This window comes from Aphelocoma coerulescens, chromosome 20 (assembly GCF_041296385.1).
Source record: "Aphelocoma coerulescens isolate FSJ_1873_10779 chromosome 20, UR_Acoe_1.0, whole genome shotgun sequence".
Lineage (NCBI taxonomy): Eukaryota > Metazoa > Chordata > Aves > Passeriformes > Corvidae > Aphelocoma > Aphelocoma coerulescens.
In genome coordinates, this window is record NC_091033.1 from 8,068,847 (window position 1) to 8,090,467 (window position 21,621).

General features: G+C 57.9%; 1 protein-coding gene across 1 annotated transcript; it reads right to left on the minus strand.

Annotated features, from left to right (window-relative positions):
* Window positions 1-3,863: 3,863 nt before the first annotated feature.
* On the minus strand, window positions 3,864-17,063 carry TGM2 (transglutaminase 2). The gene is made up of 13 exons (XM_069033909.1): window positions 16,892-17,063; window positions 14,273-14,452; window positions 11,807-12,049; window positions 10,610-10,728; window positions 9,691-9,819; window positions 9,051-9,231; window positions 8,023-8,158; window positions 7,804-7,907; window positions 7,442-7,681; window positions 7,018-7,290; window positions 5,297-5,457; window positions 4,925-5,061; window positions 3,864-4,642 (listed from the first exon to the last, which is right to left on the minus strand). The coding sequence occupies exons 1-13, from the start codon at window positions 16,899-16,901 to the stop codon at window positions 4,486-4,488; spliced, it is 2,070 nt and encodes a 689-aa protein (XP_068890010.1). The 5' UTR covers window positions 16,902-17,063; the 3' UTR covers window positions 3,864-4,485.
* Between the last annotated feature and the right edge of the window lie 4,558 nt (window positions 17,064-21,621).

Here is a 21,621-nt window from a genome sequence, read left to right on the forward strand (position 1 = left end):
CTGATTTACAAATCCTCCCTTAAAGGGAAGATTATATTTAGCACTGCTTTCACAAAGCCTTGCAGAGGTTGGGCTGTGTTGTGGGAGCAGGAGGGAGCTGGTGTGGTTCCTCCCCATGAAAACCACCTTTGTGTGGTGTTGCAGGAACTAAGGTGAGGTTTTCAAAGACAAATGTGACAAGGTACTGGCTGTCCTTCCTTGCCTTTGCAAATCAGGTTTTTGTTGTTTTTTTAAGAGCTGGAACAAACGCCTCCAAAAATATTTGACTGTTAGGCATCTGTCTTTGCAGTTCAGTACTTCAGTGCACTGGTGCGCATGCCCTACTGTATAACCAAGGAATGGTGGCTTATGCACCTGTGCAAGGTGAGGGACTCACTCCTGACTAACTGACAGGTCAGTCTGTGAGATCCCAGGTTGTCATGGTGATGAGGAAGGGCTGGCAGAGCCTCGGAGTGCTGGAGGCTTCCTGTGGGCAGAGGGTGGGTAGTTGTGCTGCCAACGTTTTGACCCAGGGCAGGCTGCTGTGGACTTTGTCTGGTTACTTGGGCCAAGTTTTGATACATTCCCGGTCAGTTCCAAACTTTATGTATATTTATCTAGGATTAGATGGAAAAAGTATAAGCTGTCCCTAATGCTCTGAAAAAAAAATGACCTGGTAAAACACTTGGATGAAATGTCACAGCAGACTTGGTGCCAGTCTGTTGGAGTGAGGCCAGGACATGTATTTGCCACTGATTTTGCTGGCTTTAGGGATGTGCCACAGGCATCCTTTGCCTCTGTCTCACCTGCTAGAAGGCAACAGTAGGTAGGAAACATGTTCTTTTTTTGTATTTTCAGTAGTGGCTTCATGTAATGACGTTTTGGAAGAAGTTTAATAAAGGCCAAGGGCTGTGTGCTGGAGCAGATGGAATCATGGTCATGCTGGTCGCGTACAGGTTTTGAGGCAAAACTCAGGAAACCCTGTGACCAGCCAGCATGGGAGGAGGATGGATAAGGAAAATGAACATTTTGGGAACAGAAATGTCTCCTGGGTGCAGAGCAGCCTCAGGGACCAGCGTTCTACAGCCCATCAAGGTTGGATTCTGGGCAGGGGTTGCAAATCCGTGTCCCAGTGTTTTCCCTTGGCACAAAGATGTGATGGGTTGCAGCTTGGCTGATGCATGGTGGCCAAGCATGCTGCTGACAGAGCAAAGCTGTGGGACTACTAATAGTAAATCATAAGCAGATTTAGGGTCTTGTCACCTCTTTCCTGGAAGAGGCAAGTCTTGTTTTGTCTTTCTGGGAAAGGACAAGGCTTGTCTTGTTCTGGGAAGGGACAAGCAGCTGATGGGTCAGCACATCCCTCTGCTGCCAGTGCCCAGCTGATCAGTCCTTACTGGTTTGTGTGTGTCAGCACAGCCTGCTCTGAGGGGCTGGACAGGGACCTCACGGGATGGACAGGGGTGCTCTCCTGGGAAGCTGCATCAGGGGCCTGGCAGGCACAGAGAGGCTGTTGGAGTTATCCATGGGATGGCCATGCTGGAAGGGGCATCCCTCTGTAGTATCTCCTGCACCTGCCATGGCTGTGGAATGGTTTCCCATGAGGGTGCAGTGGGACCTCCTGCCATTGGGGTTTTATTGTCTCTTTTGCTGTTTGATGGTGCCTCAGTTGTCTCGTTGGACCACAGGGAGTAAAAATGTGTATGTTTGTGGAGGAGGAGAGAGAGCTTTGGACAGGCAGTAGCATTTGGAAATCCCATAGATTTGTTCTTGTGAAAGCTCTGATTTATGGGGGTTTGTTCTAGTTTCGATCCATCAATGAAGGTAAGTTAAAGGTCATCAAGTCTAAAATGAGTTTACAGTCAGTTCTTGGCAAGTCAGCATCTCCAGAGAGCCGAGGTATATCCATAATCTCCCCTCCACAAGAATGCTCCCGCCTGGCTTTGGCACTTGGACTAGCACTGAATTACAAACCCTCCCACATGATGGATGCTGGAAATATTTAATGTATAATTTACTACTTGCAGGGTGAGAGTGCCAAAGAGTCTGATGGACGCAGCCTGGGACTGTGCCAATGATCCGGGATGAGCACAGGGAGATGGATGCAGTGTGGTACCACATCTGTGATCTGGATTGGGCGCAGGGAGGTCGAGCTCAGCTCTGTGGATAATGGAGGAAAAACCAGCCCTGAAAGCCAACCCGTGCTGCTAAACTGTAACTGCAGGGTTTGGAGTCTGTTCCCTTCCTGTCGGAGCAGTCTTGCTCTGCTGAGGCTCAGATGGATGGGAGTGACCTTCAGGAATAGCTGTGCTAATGTTTATTTTATCAGGACCCAGCTCTGAAGCAGTGGAGCTGCTGGTTATTTTTAACCCAGGCGCTGAGCAGCTGGACGCCTGGCTCAGCAGAGCCCAGTAACAAATGCTCTAAAGAGGGGCCGTGCATCATTGCTGGGCTGAGGAATGTTCCTGACAGGGAAGGCAGCGCTGGTTCGTGCTGTTAACTCCTTCAGGATTCCTTGGGGCTCCATGTGCTCTTGGCACTGGTGTTTGGGGGGTTGGTGCTGCCAGAGTTGGGGGCTGGCATGGCCTCCACCCCTTGCCCTGAATGCAGGAGGAGAGAACCCCCATTCCTTTCTCTCCTGGAGCTCTTGCCCTGTCCCCATGCCACAGGGTGGGTGCTCTGCCCCTTGGGAAAGCTGCTTGGGCAACTCCTCATCCCTCCCTGTGCCAGACCCCACCTCCCCACCTCTATCCCTACTCTACCCCACAAGAGTCCCAGCCTCCAGCTGCCTTTTTGGGTTATGTTTGAGAAAAGCAGGACAGGGAGATGTGGTGGTTAAAGTTCCAAAGGTAAGGGGAGATGGATCATGTGGTTCTCCTGGGGAATTTTCTTAAAAGGCTTTATTGGCCAAACAATCTGCTGCTGCACGTGAGGCCTGGGCTCTGCTGTGCCCACTCCAGTTCCATGCTGGGAGCAGGAGCCGAGGCTGGGGCTGAGATGGGTCCTTGGCCTCCCATGGGGAAAGCAGAGCCAGGGTTTGGGGAGTTTTGGCCATGCTTGGGGAAGCAGCAGCTGTGTCTGGAGCGATTTTATCTCATCCTAAAGATAAACAGAAAGGGAAGTCAGAGAACGGGCTGTCCTTGGTGGGAAACACTCCCAGCTGCCCATCCAGCCTGAATCATGGCCGGGATGGGAGACACCACCATGTCAGGGTGACTGGGACCAGCCAGTGTGAGCGGGGTCCTCCTGTCCCACAGACTGTCCCCCTGGGCCTGTGCATCCCCTGGGGCTGCAGTGACTGTGGGACCCTTGGTCGGATACCACCATCTCTCTGATGGTTTTCATGGTGTTTGTAAGAGAAGAGAGGCTCCCACCCTGTTTGTGGGGAGCGTGTGGGAGGGCCCTTCTGGTGTGGAAAGTGGTTTACCTTCAGTGAAGCTTTGACCCTGGTTCCAAGCGTGACACAAATCCCCACTCTCCTGCATCCCTGTGTGGGATCCAGCTGCCCCTTCACCTGCCCCAGGCTGGGTGGACAGCTCTGCCCAGAGCCTGGGTGTGCAAGACCTGTTGGTTTGATCACTTGTAGTGTTCTCTCTCCACTTCTCTGTGCATGGTATGGAACCATTCCTGACAGGGGAGAAGTTACCTGGGAAGGTGCCTTGGGGGCTGAGCGCAGACCACCCTGAGAACACCAGACCAGGCTGATTTGGGGCACAGGGGGTGGCCAATGTGAGGCCAGTGTGGCTGCAGTGCCTGCCATGGCAATGACCCCCCCATCTGCGTGCTGGGCTGGAAGAACTCACCTCCCACCCACATGGATGCTGGGCAAGGAGTTGCTGGGTCCTGCTGTGGGGAAAGGAAGTGCAAGAAGAGCCAGGTCTGGCTTTTAAAGTGAAAAATAGAGTTTTTATTCAGTGTTTGCATAGTTGATTCATATCAAGGTAATATCCCATCCCTCCCTGCAGCATCTGCAGTGCCAGGACAGTTATTGAAGCCAATGCCCGGCTGTACCCAAGCAGGTTATTTGCAGTATTTATTTAGATTTGTTTTATAGGTATATGGTGCATAGACAGCTTTGTGCTCACAGTACAAAATCTCTCTCTATGGAGCTGCAGTCAGAGGATGGCGACAGTGGGGGCTGGAGGGGTTGTTCTGCTGCTGCCTCTATGGAAATGGGCTCTGTGTGCCAGGGCTGCCAGCATGGCACAGAGGAGGGGGCTGGCACGGGGGTCCCGGTGTGCCCAGTGCTGGGGGACAGGCGGGACAAGGATGTTCCACCCCACAGGGTGAGAGAACAGCAGTGAAGTGAGCGACTGCCACAGCAGCCCGCAGACTCCACCAGCCCCTTTGTCGTGTCCATGCTCTCGGGGAGGAGCGTGGCATCACTGCCACTGTGCCGGGGTCAGGCTGGGCTCTGGCCGTCATCCTTCTGGGGCCATCTTGGGCTAAAGCGGGTGGGGGGCCAGCGAGGCAGGGTTTCTGCAGCTGGAGGGCCACGGTAGCTGCTCACATGGGCTGGGGTGCGATGATGACGTTGCGGTAGCCCTTCACCCCCGTCAGCTGGTCACTCTCAAAGTCCACCATCAGCTTCTGCAGCCCCGACAGCCGCGGCATCAGATCCATCCGGAATTTGGCCTCCGCCTGCGGCTCCAGCGGCTCCTCACTGTGGGAGGGCAGGGAGTCATTGTGGCCCTTGTCCGAGCCCCTTGTCAACCTCCCAGGGCCCATGGTGCTGCAGGACAGTGCTGTGACCCTGGTAAGCAGGGACCCTGTAGGGTGGCTGAACCCCTTCCCCAGTGAGGTGTGGGCTAGGGATGCTCTGAACAGGGACCAGCATAGCCCTGGCTCCTGCTGTGCCCCATGACTGCCCTCCCTGGGGGCTCCAGACACAAAAATCCACCCCATTCCCAACATCCCAGCCAGGTGAAGCAGGAAAAGCTCTTACAGCTCCTTGACAAAGTGCCCGTCGGTGAGGCCGGTGCCCTCCACCACGAACACGCAGCCATTCAGGGGCACCGCGAGGGGGTTCACCAGGCTGATCTCTGCCACCAGCTTCCGATTCTGCATCGGCTCTCCTAAAATCTGCAAGCAGGAAAGGTTGGACCCCAAGCACCACGGATCCTGGGGGCCATGGTGCTCCCCCTGCCTTGGGGCTGAGGCAGGACCTTAGGAGGATGCAGGTCCCAGGGGATGCAGCCCTGCTCAGTTAAGCTCAGTGAAGCAGGACCTGCTGCCCAAGCCCCAGGGGCAACCCCCCAGCTGATCACAGCAACTCATTCCCCTCAGACCTGCCTGGGATGGGACGTTGGACCCTTACCCTGATCTTGATCTTTGGATTCTCAACATAAATATCCCTGACAGCCATGAGGATGTCGCCTGTCTGGTGATCGTTCAGGAGAGCCACCACCTTGATGAGGTTGTCCTGGGTCAGTTTGTCCCTGTACTCTTCGTACAGGATGCGCAGGGGCACCCTCTTCTCTGGAAGGGGAAGCAGAGAGGGGTCAGCACCCACGGCAGCTCCAGCCCAGAACCCACAGTCCTGCACTGACACCCGGCTGCTGCTGGCATGGTTTGGGCTCCCCCGGAGCTTCTCCATGTGCCTTTCAAGGACAGGGGAACCAGGGTTCCTGCAGGGCTGGGGCTCCAATACTGAGTGCCAGAAGGGACGTTCAGGGTGTGGGGATGTGAAGGAGCCATGTCCCACGGCAAGGCTCAAGGATCACACCTGCACCAGGGGTGTCAGCCCTTGGCAGCCAACGTGGGCACTGGGAGGCAGCCTGGGCCCTGGCAGCTGCCCTCACTCAGCCCTCAGTGTTGTTTATCTGAAAGTCCTTCAGGGATGGGGCTGTCCAGGGGGAAGGACAGGGAAGGAGGCTGAAGGCAACCAGTGGCAGAGTTGCCTGGAACAAGGAGCCCAGAGTAGCTGTGACCATGAGAAATGGAGCCTGGCATTCCCAAGGCAGGATTTGAAGCATCAGCTGAGGCTGTGGGGAGAGGAAGAAGCTTGGCTTCCTGCCCTGGCACAAAGTGCTGGGGTGCCCTAAAGGATGCAGTCTGGGAAGTCCTGAGGTCTATATTCTGAGGCAGGAGCTGAGGGTAGAAGTTTCAGGAACTCGTAATTAATGTTTCAGAGAAAATGATGATGGATTAACTTTTGGACAGGAATGTTAAGTACCCCAAAGGCCCCAGGGCTCCTCTAGTAGGGTGAGCACATGTCCCCACTCCCCCATCCAGCCCTGCAAAAGGTGCCAAGTACCTGCTAATGCTTCTGCCAGCATGAGCAGAGGCACATCCCTCTCCCCTCCGTGGTGGCAAGAGCTAGCACATTCCTCATGCCTGTGAAGCAGCTCAACACCTGGCAGAGTGCCAAGCTCTTCGTTTCAGAGGGCCAGTGAGGAGCAGGGCTCAGTGTAGGGTAAACATTTAGCTGTTCCAGAACAGCAGATGTGTGGACTTTCCGAGCCCTGAAGGGTCTCTGGCAAACTCACATAGACCCAAACTCATGCTTAACGACCAGATGGTGACGTTCACGTGTGGCAGGGGTGAGGGAGGTTCAGGGGCCACGCCAGGACAGCTCTGTAGTCAAATGCCTACCCAGGGAGACACCAAGAACTTCAGCACTGCTGGCCAGCAAACTCAGTGCTTCTCACTTCCTCCAGCCTGGGACCATGCACTCAGGGCTGAGCCGGGCCAGTCCTGCTTTCCCTGACGTAGGAAGATCCCACCAGAGAGCCCAGCCTAGCCCAAAGACTGTGGGAAAGCAGTAGGGATGCAGACCAGTGCCATGGAGCGCCTGGGGATGGCAGCCTGGGTGTGCCCAGCTCGCTCCCTTGGCATGACAGCTACAGCAATAGTGGTTTGTCCAGCTCCAAATGCATTTCCAGCTTCTGCCTGAGCAATTTCCTCATCCTCTCATAAAGATGAAAAATCCACAGTGGTAGTTAACTAAGGAGGATATCCCCACCGAGCAGCTGAACACAGACTGACCTGACCCCGGTCCTGGTGAAGCAACCCCTTCCCCACCAGTGGGTCTCTTACCTGCCCTGGGCTCAACGTCGATGTCAGCTGGGTCCGTGAGGCCGCACAGGGGCCCGACGGTGCCGTTGTGGCTGGTGGCGCGGGCGCACAGCATCACCCTGCAGACACGCTCCTCGTCTGTGTTGTTGCTGACGACGGCAAAGACATCGAAGTCGCTGCCCTTGTTTGCACCCTCTGACACCTTGATCCTGAGGTGCAACCCCTCATCCTCCTCCCCGATGGACTTCTTCTGATGCTCTGCCTTCTCAAACACTGCCCGCTCCTCCTCAGACCCTGCGGTGCACAAAATCCCTGTGATTCCCTGGAGTACGGGGAGGGCCTGGGCTGGGCTGTTCTGCCCTGAGCCCTGAAGCTCTCCTGCTGTGGTTGCTTCCCAGCAGCGACATCCCTCCCTGGACATCTCTGCCCCTGAAACCCTCCATACCCTCCGGGTATTTGTAGTTGTGGGTGATGTCCTCCCGGCTGTCCCTGCCTACGCTCTTGGTGCTGATGTACTTCCCCACATCTGAGGATCGGATGCTCTGCTTCTCCATCCCGTCGCCCTGCACCACCCAGTACACCACGTCGGCGTTCACCTCCGCAAAGATGAAGGGGATGTCGTACTTGAGCTGCATGTCTCCCTCTTTGATGGCTTTGACGGGGGCTGGCCCGCAGCAGTAAACTCCTGCATGGAGGAGAGCCACTGTCACCACCCCAGGGTTCAGCCACAAGGGGTGGCGGTGGTGGGGAGACCCAGCGCTGTCAGGGTGTGAGGTGGATGGAGCTTCTGTGTGGAGCATGTTGTACCTTCACTCTTCTCCTGGGGCGTCGGGTCCAGCGCCTGCCACCCATCATAGCCAGCTGCCAAGTCTGGACGGGTCATCCATGACTCCACCCAGCAGTGGAAGTTCCTGCAAGGGAAACCAGGAGGTAGAAGTCTCAGCCTCCCCCAGCACCTGCCAGGCTCTGGAGAAGGGGCAGAAGTAGCCCGGGGGTGGCAGACTGGGGTCCTGCCATGCCGCTCACCAGATCTTGTCCCAGGATGATCTCTCCTGCTCCCCCTTCTCGTTGACGTAGCGGTCAATGGTCAGGTTGGCATTTGTGTCATGGGCTGAGTTGTAGTTGGTCACCACCCGGCTGGGGACTCCCAGGCACCGCATGACTGTGGGGAGCAGGTCAGGGTGAGACGGGCCCAGGTTTGCACCACTCCCATCCCACAGAGCCCCACGTTTGAACTGCTCCTGCCCTTCCCTTTGCCTGCCAAAGGGGTGCCTGAGGAGTGATCCCCAGGAGAAGCCAGTGCATGGGCAAGCTGGGTGGCACCTGGCTCTGACAGCCTGACGGGTTTAATATTGCAGCAAAAAAAGGCACAAAAAGCGTCTGTGAGAGCTTTAGAGGTAGTGTGGGCAGCCGTGCTGAACCCCAGATTTCATCTCCCAGCTGTCTTTCACTGCGCAGGGAGCTCCCCAGGGAGCAGGGAGGAAGTTACAGTGCTTCAAAGGAAGGCTATAAACTCTGCGAATCGCTGGAAATCCACTTTAGTTTTCTGCTATTTCTCTCCTCTAAAGAGGGTCTCGTCTGTCTGTGACACATCAATGCTCTTGCAGGCAGAGTTTTTCTTGGGGCAAAGCTGCACGAGCATATGTGAATGTTTCCCAGCAGCTGCCCGTCAGGAATTGTTCTCCTCTTTTTCCCCTGTCTGACTGCCCTGGTGGCCATGACATTATTTTGATCTCAGTGGATTCATGACTTTATTGCAAACTTGGCCTTAAAGCCACTTCCCTCACCCCAGCCTGCCCCAGTCCCTCCCTTGCTGCCTGGCCAGGGAGGCAGTGCTGAGTTTAAAAAATTTCTATTATTTTTTCCCTCTATTTCCTGACAAACTAGAGCAACAGAGAGCTAATTGCAGAGGAATCATTGCAGGCTGATTGCAGCTCTTCCCTCTGGATGCAGCACCAGGAGTGGATGGAGGGTAGGGGCTGGGGTGGGAGATGGGGGGGAGATGTGTGACTCTGTCCTGTGGGGAAGGGGAGACCAGAGGCATCTGCTCTCACCAGTGCACGCCACAGCAGCAAAGACCCAGCACTGGCCATACTTGACTGGCTGGCACCCAAATTTCTTCCACCTCTTGAGAATATCCACACTCCCAATCCAGGCCATGGGGCTCATCCCATCCTCGTAGCGGTTGTCCCACCGCCCAAACAGCACCCCCCGGTCCTCGTCATTACAGTTTACCTGTGGCAGGAGAAAAGGGGAGGGATGGAGGGGTAGGAACAGGCAGGGGAAGGAGAGAGAGAGCCTTTGCCCCATTCACATGCCCTGTCACCCACATTTGCATCCTGTATCCATTCGAGAGCTCAATGGGATGCGGGTGAACATGGTGCTAATTAGGGATGAATTTTAGAAACACATCCTCCTGCCTGGGAATTTGGGAGTGATTACCCAAAGCCGCTCCTGGAATGGTCTGTGCCCACCCCTGCTATTTGTTTCCTCTGAAAAGGTTCTTATACATATAGGAGCAGTAACAGGGAAAGGATGTAAAGGGGACAGGAACCACCCCAGAGAAGGAAAATGGTGTAACTGGGGGGGGCGGGGGTGACAAATGCTGTCTGTCACAGCTGTAGCTGGGGGGCGTTTTCACCCCAGGGAATGTGGGGTGCTGGGGCCACCCTGCCGGGTGCAGCCCAGACTCACCATGGCGCTCACCACCCTGCCGATGTACACGGGGTCATTGCGGCGGGAGCAATCGCGGTTCTGGTCCCTCAGGTGTTTGGGGTTTATGTCCAGCATGTTGAGGCAGATGTCTAAGATCTCATCCTCGAACTGGTGGAGAGCAGGGAGAAAAGGTTGTGTGAGGTCCCCACAGGGGCTCTGCCACCTCTGTCCTCCCTCTCTGGCTCAGGGATGTCCCTGCCAGCAGAACTGCTGGGTACAGGGGTCACACCTCCTCAGGGTCCCCTCCCCCGCCAGTATCCACCGAGTGACGCCCCCACTGTCCCCACTCAGCCTGTGAAACCCCTGGCTGACCTCCTGCCTACATACTGTAGCTTCCTGTAACTGCACGGGGGTCAGGCATGGACCTGACCTCCAGGAAAACCTATTTCCCATCACAGCTGAGTCACAGCCCTTCCTTGAATTGAGGCGCTGATCCTGTGGAGGCCACGGGCACCCCCACTCCTGCAGGCACCCCCACCCCTTTGCTCAGGGAGGGTGGCTGAGCAACCCCTGTGCCCCGGGGACTGCTGCTCGGGTCGGGCTGTGGGCGCTGCCTTATCGGCACCCCTGGCACAGTGCCCGGGAATGCGTTATCAGGCATGGGCTCCTGGCACAGCAGGGCCACCCCGATTAGGAACACACGGCCATGGGGCCCCCAGGAGCCATGGGGAAACATTCCCCTTGCCTTGCCACACCTTTAATTCAGCACATTCCCTCTCGGAAATGGGATTCCAGTTTCTTTGACCCAGGGCTGGCCTCCAGGGTGCTGACAGCATTTGGGGTGCATGTCTGTGAGGGGCACACACGTGGCACCAGTCCCTGTGTCCTGCAGCACCAGAGCTGCACGGCCTGGACCAGCCAGGGGTCCCAAGGGTCCCGGGAGGCCTTGCCCACTCACCTGGCCGAAGTTCCACGGGATGGAGAAGATGTAATCACAGGTACCCTGGTAGATAAGCCCGTGCTGGGACAGGACATACTCACGTCGCTCGTTCTCGTCACGCATGAAAACTGTGTCCTCTGTGGGAACAGCAAGTGATGAGGACAGGGTTCTGCCCTGCACATACAGCTTCCCGACCCCCTCCCTGTGGATGGATCCGGTGGGAAATGAGGCACCAGGGGCTGGAACTACTCATGCCTTAAACAGCTGCTGGGGAATTTCAGCCCAGGTTGATTAGAGCTGATGGGAAAACTGCAGCGGGTTTGTGGCTTGCTTTTCATTCTTTCTCATGTCTCTGTCTTTCCTCCCTTTTATTTAATGGAGATGGATGTTTCCTCAGGAGGGGAGACCTCCCTGGGGGTGCAGTGAGCAGTGGGAGTGGGCGTGCTGGCTCAGCACAGCCAAAGCCATTTCACTCGCAGCAGCTACTGCTGTGGAAATCAACATTTACTGGAAATGTTTGCAGAAGGAAACCCCACATGTCCACCCCCAGTGCTCAGCACAGCCCTGGTTGAGCAGAGCTTCCTATGGCCCCTTATCTCTGCAGATCCAGCATGGAACGTTCCAGATCCAGGAAACCAGCCAGTCCAGGAGCAGGGGAAGGACAAGGAGAGAGGAAAATCCCAGGGCTGTTAAACCTTACAGCACTGAGCCAAACCTCCTCTCTGGGTCTGGCCGCCCAAATTTCACCTGGACAGTGATACCCCTGTCAATGAGTCCATAGCTGGGTGCCTGGGTGAGGATGGGTGGGAATGGGCCAGGTGGGGGTAATTAGGGACAATTGGGGGCAAGTAGGGGCATTTAGAGGCTTTTCCCCTGACCCCTGCCTGGCCAGGAGCTGGCACCAGGGACTGCCCAGGGCTTTACACCAGCACCACAGTGGTGGGGGCAGCCTGGACAGGGCATTGGGTGTTTGGGTTGGTGGCAAAGGCGCTGTGTGTGTTGTAGGGTGGGGATGGTGCTCTTGGCCCCGACCTCTTGCAGGGATTGTGTGGAGATGGAAGAAAAGGGAGGGTTTCTGCTTAGATCTGAGCTCAGAACAGGGCTTAGGACACCTGGGATCTGCAGTGGCATGAGACCTGTGGGGGAGATGCTTGGGGAGCATCTTATGTTTGCCTGAACCTTGGGATCCCTGGACTCAGAGAGGTGAAAGCCCACCTGGGTGCCAGGGGTTGAAGAGCAGGACGAAGTCCCCAATTTGGAAGCTGGAGCCCTGGTAGTCAGTGCGGGTCTCCAGGGTCATGCTGTAGCGGCCGATGCAGGCGTTGGGTGGGGAGCAGAGGGAGACAGAAAGGGACTCCCCGTCCTGCTGCTGGATCACGGCGCTCCAGCACGATTCCTCCGGGCAGTCAGTCATGGCAAAGTGGAAGCTGGTTCCTGATGTCTCATTGGGGCAGGGCCCTGTCAAGAAGGAGTCGGTCAGTTCTGCCATTGCTCCAGGGCCCCTGGGAGCCCCCTGCCATGGAGGCTGCACCAAGGGGACCTGCTCCAAGCCCCCCTCCCCTGCGGCAGCTGCCTGGATCTTGGCTGTCACAGTCTGGGAACATTCACCCTGTGGTTTGTCAGGTACTGAGGGCCCAGCTGAGGGGAGCTCAGACACATCTCTCACTGTTTGGGAAGGGACAGATTCGCCCTGTGAGCATCCCGGGGCCAGCAGAGCACAGGGGGTGCTTGCCCTGGTGGTCACCCCAGAGCCAGGTGTCTGTTCTCAGCTGCACCCGCTCCTGCCTCTCCTCTGAGCAGAGCTGTTGAGCCCCTGTACCCACACAGCCCGGTCCTGCCACAGCCCACAGCATGGGGGCTGGCAGACCCCGGCCACGAACCCCAGACCCCCGTCACTGGGTGCCCCAGGACGTGTGTGCAGCCTCAGGCGTTGCTGCAAACATCCCATGATTAGGGATGACCTCAGTGGCCAAAGCGCCGAGCCTGGGACAGTGTGATCCTCGCTGGCCCCTCCAAGCTGCAGCCATGGCCAAGCCACCTGCACCGAGCCAGCTCCAGACCCGCTCCCCGGAGCGGGGACGCCCAGCCCGGCCGCGCAGCTCCCTGGCCATGCAGCGCCTGGCCGGCAGCCGAGGCAGCGGTGCCACTGCTGTCCACTCACCCGGCCGGAGCACAGCCCCGGCTGGTCCCCCACCAGCCCGCGCCCACAGCGTGGGAGGGACGCCAGGCCAGTCAACAAAAATACTCGTGAACTCATGGAAGTGACACAGTTTCTCCTCCCGGGGAGGCTGGGGCTGAGCTCACGGTGTCCTTTCGGCAAGAGCCAGCCCGGGGCTGCTGTAGGAGCCTGCCCCGCTCCTCCTCCTCCTCCTGCCTCCACAGCCCACAACATCCCCCTGGACTCCGGCACCTGAATGGGGCTCTGCCAACACGGCTACTGCAAAACCACAGCTCTGTTTTCACTCTATTCTTCCTCCCCTCTTTCTTGGGGGAGGCGGCACATGACCTCTGTGGCTTTGTTGTCCCAGGATGGGGGGACAGGTCTGGCAGTCCTTGCCTTGCCAGGTCCTGCCCCAGTGAGGAATGTGCTGGGGCCGGTGGGGTGGCACTGCCTCGTGCCTCTGCGAGCAGCAAAGCACCTTTGCCCCCTTTCTGCAAGCGCTGGCGCTGGGCTCCAGCCCAGAGGAGCCTCTGCCGGCCTGTGCCCTGGCCTGGGAGGCTGTGCCTGTGGCTACTCCCCCTGCAAAACCAGCCCGGGACTGCCTGGCTGTAGCATGGCCTGGAGAAACCCGGGGGTGGGAGTGGGTGGGCAGCCCCCATGGGGCTGCTAGGGCACCGAGGGGGAGGCTGGTTTAGGGTGAAGCTGGGAGGTGCTGGGTTTTGTTTTGTCACCAGAGCTTTTGGGATGGAAAAAGGAGAGTTTTACTCTGCAAGGAAACTTGGGTGCAGTTTTACTTTGAATTCTGGCCGGGTTGACTCAGCATGGTGCCTCAGCCCCAAAATAGCGCTTGCCTGAGAAATAGTTTCCTCTCACTTTGCTCTGAGCTGGCGGGCCCGAGCCCCTGCCCGGCGGCTGCACCCAGCCCTGGCTGTGACAGCAACAGCCCAGCCCTGGCCCGGCTCAGAGGGCTGCGCTGGGGAAGCTCCATGGGAACATTTCCTTTCGCCAGTGTTCATGTTTCCTGAGCAAACCTCACTCTGGGGATGTCTGAGGGTCAGCGGGGCTGGGTGTAAAGCCCATCAGCAGAAATGCTGTGATACTCCTGGCTGAAAAGATACACTTTGCTGACGTTTCTCAGAGGGGCAGGAGGGGTGGGCAGGATCCTGGCCGCAGCCAAGGTATTTGCTGGTGAGCTGGAAGCTCTGGCATGCCCTGAGTCTGGCTCGACCGTGGGAGGAGGATGGGGAGGAAGTGATGATGCTGGTGGCTTCTTGTTTTATTTTTTTTATCACTTCTCTTCCACTCTCATTAAGGAGATGAGTTTCTACCTCTTTTTCTGGTTCTGATATAAAAGCTGTGCACAGCACCAGCCTCTGCCAGGCAGGGAACAGGGACTGTGTGACATGGGGCAGGCGCCATGGTGCAGCCCCCGTGGGAGCACAGCTGAGCCCTGGGGCAGGGGCAGAGGGTGGTGACACCTACACAGCCCTCCCTCGCGACACGAATGTGGCGGCACTCACCCGTCGCGACGTTGAAGGCGAGTTTGTCCACGCCCTCCTCGTAGCCGCGGCCCGAGAAGCGCAGGGTGATGGTGAAGGGCTGTCCCCGCCGCACCACCAGCACCTTGCAGCCCATGTCCGCCGTCCGGTGCTCCTGCCCGTTGCGGTCGCAGTGCAGGTCCCATGTCTCCAGTACCAGCTCTGCAAAGGCGGCGGCACGTATAGCTCTGACCCTGGGACACGCCACGCAGCCGCGACGCTTGGGAAGGAGGGGTGGCTGTCGCCCACCCCGAGCCCTGGGTTGGGACCTCGGTGAGGGGTCTGAGCCTCCCCACCAACACTGCCCTGTGCTTCCAGATGTCTCTGGCAGAGCATCTCTCCAGGAGGGCACTGTGCCTGTGCCACACTCTGAGCATCCTTCCAGGAGTGCTCTGTGGGCTGGGCTCCCATCGTGTGCCGTGAGAGGGGCACAGCTTTGGCAGCCGAGCTCACAGCGACTTTTTGCTCTCCTGATCCAGTGCTGTGCTGTGTTGTGCCGTGGAGCTGCCTTTGTGGTATCACATGTGCTGCCAGAGCTGTGCTGGGCCTGTGTCTCACAGCACCCAGCACCGGAGCAAAGCCCAGCACTCAGCTCTGCTCTCAGGGGGCCTTTCACTGGAGCTGCTGTCGGTGTGCCCCCACCCCAAGCATGTGCTGCTGATTGAGCCCAGGAACGTCCAGGAGGATCCTGTGCCTCAGCCAGGCCTCCAGCAGCTTTACTGTGCTGCAGCTGCTGACAAATTGGTCAGAGCAAGTGTAGATTTGGTGACAGAGGCTGCCTGATGCCCCGGACATGTGCAGGCTGCTCTGCTCTGCTCACAGCCCAGGCAGGGCTGTGTGCTGGAGCACCAGCAGCCACGTCCCCACTGCCCCGGGCGCTGTGCTGGAGCAATGAGATGTCGTTCATCATCACTTGAGGCCACTGACCCCTGACTGCTCTGTGGTGACGTATTAATCACCAGAATAAGAAAAAGCATTCTGTGCAGGAGAGCACACAGCAAGCTCAGCGCCAGCGAGGGACTGGGTAGATCAATGGGCAATATTCGGTTTGCTGTCCCATGCCACGGCTCTCCCTGGCCATGCCCTTCCCAGTACTAGCTCTGGCAGTCACCAAGCCCTCCTTGGACCGGTGTCAAATGGGAACAGCAGCCCATGAGCTCACCATTCCCAAAGCTAAATGAAAACACTGCTCCTGGCTCTCTGGGCAAGGTGACTCTGCAGTATGGGCCCAGTGGAGGGCACGGGATTGTCACTGTCCCCACCACGATGTGAGAGCTGCTCAAACTGTCCATAACTAAGGGCAAGGTCCCTGCAGCCAGTCCATGGGAACTGTGAAGTGGGGACAGAGCACAGACAAGGCCTCTCCCTCACTGCCTCTCCCTCTGTGAGCAGCACAGCCCTGTGCTACGGAACATGGACTGCACAAGTGGAATCACATGGTTAACATGGAACCAAACTTGCTGAGAATAAGCATGTTCAGAGAACAGGACCAGAGCTGCTCCTTGTCCCAGTCCCAGTGTTCATCCTCAGCAGATTTAGCAAAAAGCAGATTTCTCAAAGCACAAATGCCTCTACCCAAACCACTGGGTGCCAAGAGATGGGTGGGAAGGGTGCTGAGGGGCTGCAAGTGGTAACAGGATCCTGGGCACCCAGGAGCAGGAGCTGCCCAGTGTGCTCGGGACAAGAGGACACAGTGTTAAGCTGCGCCAGGGGAAGTTTAGGCTGGACATTAGGAAAAAATTCTTCACAGAAAGAGTGATTGGGCATTGAAATGGGCTGCCTGGGGAGATGGTGAAGCCACTGTCCCTGGGGGTATTTAAAAAAAGACTGGATGTGGCACTTAGTGCCAAGGTCTAGTTGACAAGGTGGTGTTAGGTCGTAGGTTGGACTTAATGCTCTCAAAGGTCTTTTCCAACCTAGTTAATTCTGTGATTCTGTAGCGGCTCAGCTTTGTGTCTGGGTCAGTGTCTGACCCGAGGGACCTGCGTTGGTATTGCTACAGCAGTGCTGGGAGCCAGGACAGCCTGCGGCACTGTGGCACAGCAGAGCAGAGTGATGCCGTCTCACCCAGAAGGCTGCGTGCCCGTGGGAATCACACGGACCCGTTTCCTGGGACTTCGGGGGCAGCTGTGTGGCAGCTGAGGGCTGTCTCTACCCTGACGAGCCAAGCGTGCAGGATTCCCGAAGCCCAGAAGTTCTTTTTCTGCCTGAGCCTCCTGAAATCCCCTCACCCTGTCAGGACGGGGGCACACGCTCCCGGCTCAGTTGTCCACCCTCCTCTACCGGGAAAGCTTTAAATAGCACCAAACTTCATTCTGCGGGTACTGGCGACACCCAGCCCGGGGGAGAGTCGGGAGGGAAGGGCACAGCCATGCCCCGTACGGACCCTGATAGGCTTTTTATCGCCGTCCCGCTTTAGTCTTTCCCGTTCCGCATCGCCCTTGACTTCGGCTGAGGCTCAGGGACCGGCTCTAGCCCCAGGCGAGCAGGGAGCGGCGCGGGGGCACCAAGCGCCGGCTGGGGCGGGGATGCGGCCGGTCGGGACTTCCCGCGGAGCGGGACCGAGCCCGGCACCTGCGGGGGTTCGCTCCGCGGTCCTACCTTCGGCCATGGTGCCGGCGCTGGGCGGTGCGGGTGCTGCCGGCGCCGCCGCTGGTGCACGTCCTGCTACCTGTCCCGGTTCCGCTGGCAGTGCTGTCGGTGCCGATGCCGGTCCTTGTCGCGGTCCGGATGCCGGGGGAGCTGCCCCTCACCACCCGCTGTCCGGCCCCACCGCCCGTCCCATTTATCCCGCCCGCCCCCCGCGCACCCACCCCTCTCCCCCCCCCCCCCCCCGCGGCCGGGGCCGGCGGAGGGAAGAAAGGAAAAACAGTTTCGAGGAAACGGGCGGGTTTAGGTCCCACCTATTGAAAACAACTACCAAAAAAAAAAAAAAAAAAAAAAAAAAAAAAAAAGGAAAAGCAGCAGGCCCCCGAGCCCCCGGGTTGGCCCCACCCGAGTCTCCCGGGACCCCACAGCCCCGGGGTAGGAGATGGCCGCGCTGCCGATCAAGAGGAGGGGAGAACAAGGGGGCGGAGGGGGGTTGCGCGGCTTCCAGCGAAGTGCCAGGACTCGGGACTGTTTTCTCCTTATAAAGTTCTCTTCCTCCTCTGGCTGCGTCCCCATCCTGGCCAGTCCTGGTGGGATATGATTGCTGGGAATCGTATCCCCTTCCCGTAGCTGCATCCCTGAGAGATGGAATCTGGAGGGAAAATGTGTTGAAAACTTTGCTGCTGGACAGCAGATGAGTTGGAAACAGCACTGGTTGCTCTGGGACATGGAAGCGTGCACAAAGCAGTGACCAGCACATTCCCTGGAAGTCCCTGCCCCACATGCTGACCATCCCTCTCCTGCCTGGGGATCCTTGCCTCAGGGTCTTGACAATGGTACTACCTGGGGCTGCCTGGCCTGTCCCGGCCCTCCCTGTGTGTCCTAAGGGTCACCCAACACACTAGAGAGCACCTATCAGGGACAGAGGGCTGAGACCCCACACCTCCATGGACTCTTGGGGTTTGGGAGCGCACCGGTACCTCAGCAGCAGCATGGCTTGTTATGAGCAAAGCCTTGAGACGTTTCTGGAACAACTTTGTTCAGTTACTGGTTTTTCTTCGTGTGAGTTAAGCTGCCCAGGACCAGGACCCAGGATGGGGGGGGTTCCTGGTGGAGCCCTGAACTGACCCTCCTCATTTGGCCCTTGAATGGGTGCAGGATGCTGCAGCCTGGGCACCGGGAACCCTCCTCAGCCTGACAGGTGCCCTTCTGCTCCCCCACACCCCTCAGCCGCTTCCCCTCCCAGGTGTGGTGATTGGTGCATCACTCCAGGGCTGTTGTGGGCAATGGGACCTTCTTGTGGATGGAGCTGTCCTGTAAGATGGTTGGGATCCATCACCCTGTGTGATGAAAATGACACTGTCTTCCTCTTCCCAGACCCCTTGATCTTTGTGGGCAGCACTGGGTCAAGTTGTTCCCATGGATGCAAGGAGGGGTCAGTGGGGGGCAAGGGTCCCATGGGCTGCCCATCTCTCTGAGCGTCAGGGCCACGGGAATTGCTGTCCACTGCCAGGCTGCTATGATGCCTGGGGAGGGCTGGTGGCCATGGGAGGTCCCAGCTGGTTTCACCTGCCTTGAGCTGGCTCCAAGGCTGCTTCCTGGGCACAGGAACCTCTGCCACTGGTGTTGGCAGGTGCCAGTCTGTCTGGGCTCATGCTGCAGGGTGCTGGGTTAGACTCTGCCTGGACAAGCCTGCTCTTCCTCCTGTACCCGGTGTGAACTCTGGATGCACTCTGCAGCAGAGGTGCATGCTCGGTATGTGTTGTTTGCTTGAGTTAATGTGTGACAAACAGTCAAAGGAGCACCGTTGGCAGTGGAAGAATTGGAAATGGCCATTTCTCACTCAGCTTGGAAGCACGAGCAGTTTGCTGCCGTGGGGGGGGTCTCAGGGTCTGTGGGATGTGTGGGACTGTGCAAGCTGGGGTGTCTGGTGCTGGGCAGGCTGTTGGGACTATCTTCCGTCTGGTTTCCTGGCCAAGCACAGAGCAGGAAGGACTCACAGTACCTGTCCCTGCTCTGGCATCTCGGGCAGAAGTGGCAGGAGACAAGTGCCTGGCTGCCCCCTGGGGCTGTCTCCCAGGATTATCCCTCCGGCTCTGTCCACTTAGGGTTGTCCCTCAGGGGCTATCCAGGGAGCCCTGGGCTTGATCCCAGCACCTCGCCAAGAGGAAACCTCCCTTGTTTCCAGCTTTAGTGCCCACTTCACTCACCACCTTGTATCACGGAGGCATCTGTCTGCCCAGGCATTGGAAAATGCTGCCCATGGTAGGCCGGCCACAGTGCTGGTGTTATTTTTACTCTCCTTGCTCAGACAAGGTTGCATTAAGAGGGTGTTTGCACTGCTGAAGCCCAGAATAACTCCTCATTTGCTCAAGGTGTTCAGTGCAGGACTGTGACGTTCCTCGCCCCCGCCCCGCTCCTGGAGCTGCTTCAAAGCGTCCCAGCAGTGCCGGTCCCTGCAGTGCCGGTCCCTGCCGTGCGTCCCGCACAGACAGAGCCGCTGTTTGCTCTGCTGGGTGTGTGCCGGGGCGGCTGCAGCCCCTCCAGTGCTCGCACATCCTGACTCAGTCCCTTGTGTAGGCAGATAAACAACCCGTGAAAAGGGGCAGTGTCTGCTCTGAGTCGCCCTGTTAAGTCGTCAACCGACTCAGGAGCTCTGCCCATCTCCTGCGGTGCTTCCCGCCCCGGGTATTCCCCAAACTCAGCCCTCAGCCGAGCTGCGGCTCCTGCAGCGGGGCATTTTGTGTGCTCCTCGGTGGCGACCCCGGCATCATCCCGGGGTGGGGTCTGTAGGGGACCCTGCAGGGATATGACTTCAGGACTAAGTGTTTTATGCACACGATGACAGGGCCAGCGGGGAGCTTTGGGGGCTGTGTGTGGGCATCGTGGCATGCAAGATGCAGCAACTACCCCTCTCACACCTCTGGTCTGTGAGCACGGAAAAGAACTTCCCAAAACTGGGATGAAAGACCTGCAGCTGCTCCATACGTGGTCTGTGGAGCCAAGGGGCTCGGCAACAGCTGCAGACAAGGGTCCATGAGGGCACGAAGGCTGGGGCGAGGGAGGATGGGGTTGGTGATGGCAGCACGGGCAGTTTGGGCCAGGTGAGCTGCTGGCTTGGTGACGGCATCACTTCTGGTTTGGGTCTTTCGTTGCCACAGGCAGCTCTGGCACTGGCCCAGCGGCTGAGCAAGACGGGCTCAGCGCAGCGCGGGGCTCCCGAGCTGGTGGGGTTTGGAGCCGGCATAAAGGGGGGCTTGTTCCCAGCTGTGGGCAGCTGCCTGCCAGGCCAAGCAGTGCAGGGAATGGGCAGCCTTTCCTTTGGGAGGAGAAGTGGCTTTTTAAGGAAAAGCAGATTGTTTTTCCACCTGGTCCCCCAGGCAGGCGTGGTGTGCGCCGGTGTCGCAGCCACAGGGCAGACGCGGCCCGTGGAGTTGAGGCGTCCGCTGCTCACAGGGCAGGGGGAGGGATGTGCGGTGGTGTCGGACGCTGTCCCAGGCTCTGGCTCCAGCTCACGGCACAGGCTGAGCCAGCGGCTGTTCCCGAAAAATGCAGAGCCTGAACCAGCATGGCCTGGAGGGAGCAGCCAGCAGCTGATAACCAGCTTCTCTTGGGAGTCCTGGTGCAAGGCACCCCCTCCCGCTTCTGGGGGGTGGTCAGGAGGAATTCATTATGTAACTGTCTTTGTTTTGGGGCGGAGTCTGTATTTTTATTGAAAAGAAATGAGAGAAAAAACCCTCCTGAAAGACTCTGCGTTTATTGGGTCTGCAAGCACGGTGGGGGCAGGAAGGCTGGGGGCTTCCCTGGCAAGGCTCCCAAGCAAGCCCCTGGGAGGTGGGTCCTGTGTTGGACAGCAGCAATGCATGCAGGGGAGGTGGATTCTTCATCTGTGCCAAGCCTCTCCTTCCTGGTGGTCCCAGGATGGCCACAAGGCCAGTCCCACTGTGGTAGGGTCCCAGAGCACTAGAGAGTGGGCTGCAGGATGGGCTCATGAGCCCATGACAGTCACGAGCCAAACAAAATGTTTTGCAAACTGATCTGGCTGTACCTGGTGCAAACTGAATTCCAGCCTCTGGCTGTCATTTCCCAGCAGTTTGTTGGAAGTCCCCCAGCTCTCCCTCCCGAGGCCGCCTCTTCCCCCAGGGCACCGCTCCCCAGTAATCCCTCACCACCTTCATAGCTTGCAGGCTCCAATGGGTCTGCAGGGGGAAACCAGAAGGGTCTATGCTCCCCAGTTGGTGCACAGAGTGTTTGTGCTCCTCCATGAGTGCACATGTCCAGATTTAATGCCGGAAGCTGGGTGATTCCCCAAGTGCTAACACATGAGCCATGCCTGTCCCCCATGCAGGCCACCTGCGCCTGACTGTCCTGTCATCATCTTCCCAGGGTGGGTGTCTGCAGGGCCCCTGAGCAAGCACTGGCAAAGGCATTTTCCATCCATCCCTAGGGATGCAGCGCAGCTGGGATTTTGGAAAGCAGCTCGGTTGGCCTTTCCCTGGCCAGCTCAGATGGAGTTACGTCCAGCCCTTGGAGCTCTACCCTTTGGCGTTACCCTTCACCCTTCCTGTTTTCCTCTGCTATCACTGGTTTCTTTGGCTTTCCATTTCTTATGGCTATCCTGCAGCTCCCCAGAGCACCAGTAACCTCAGCTCAGTGATGGGCAAGATCTCCACTTGCTCTGCCGGAGCAGGCGCTTGGAGATGACGAAGCTTCTCTGGGACACCTCTGCTTGCAGCCATGTC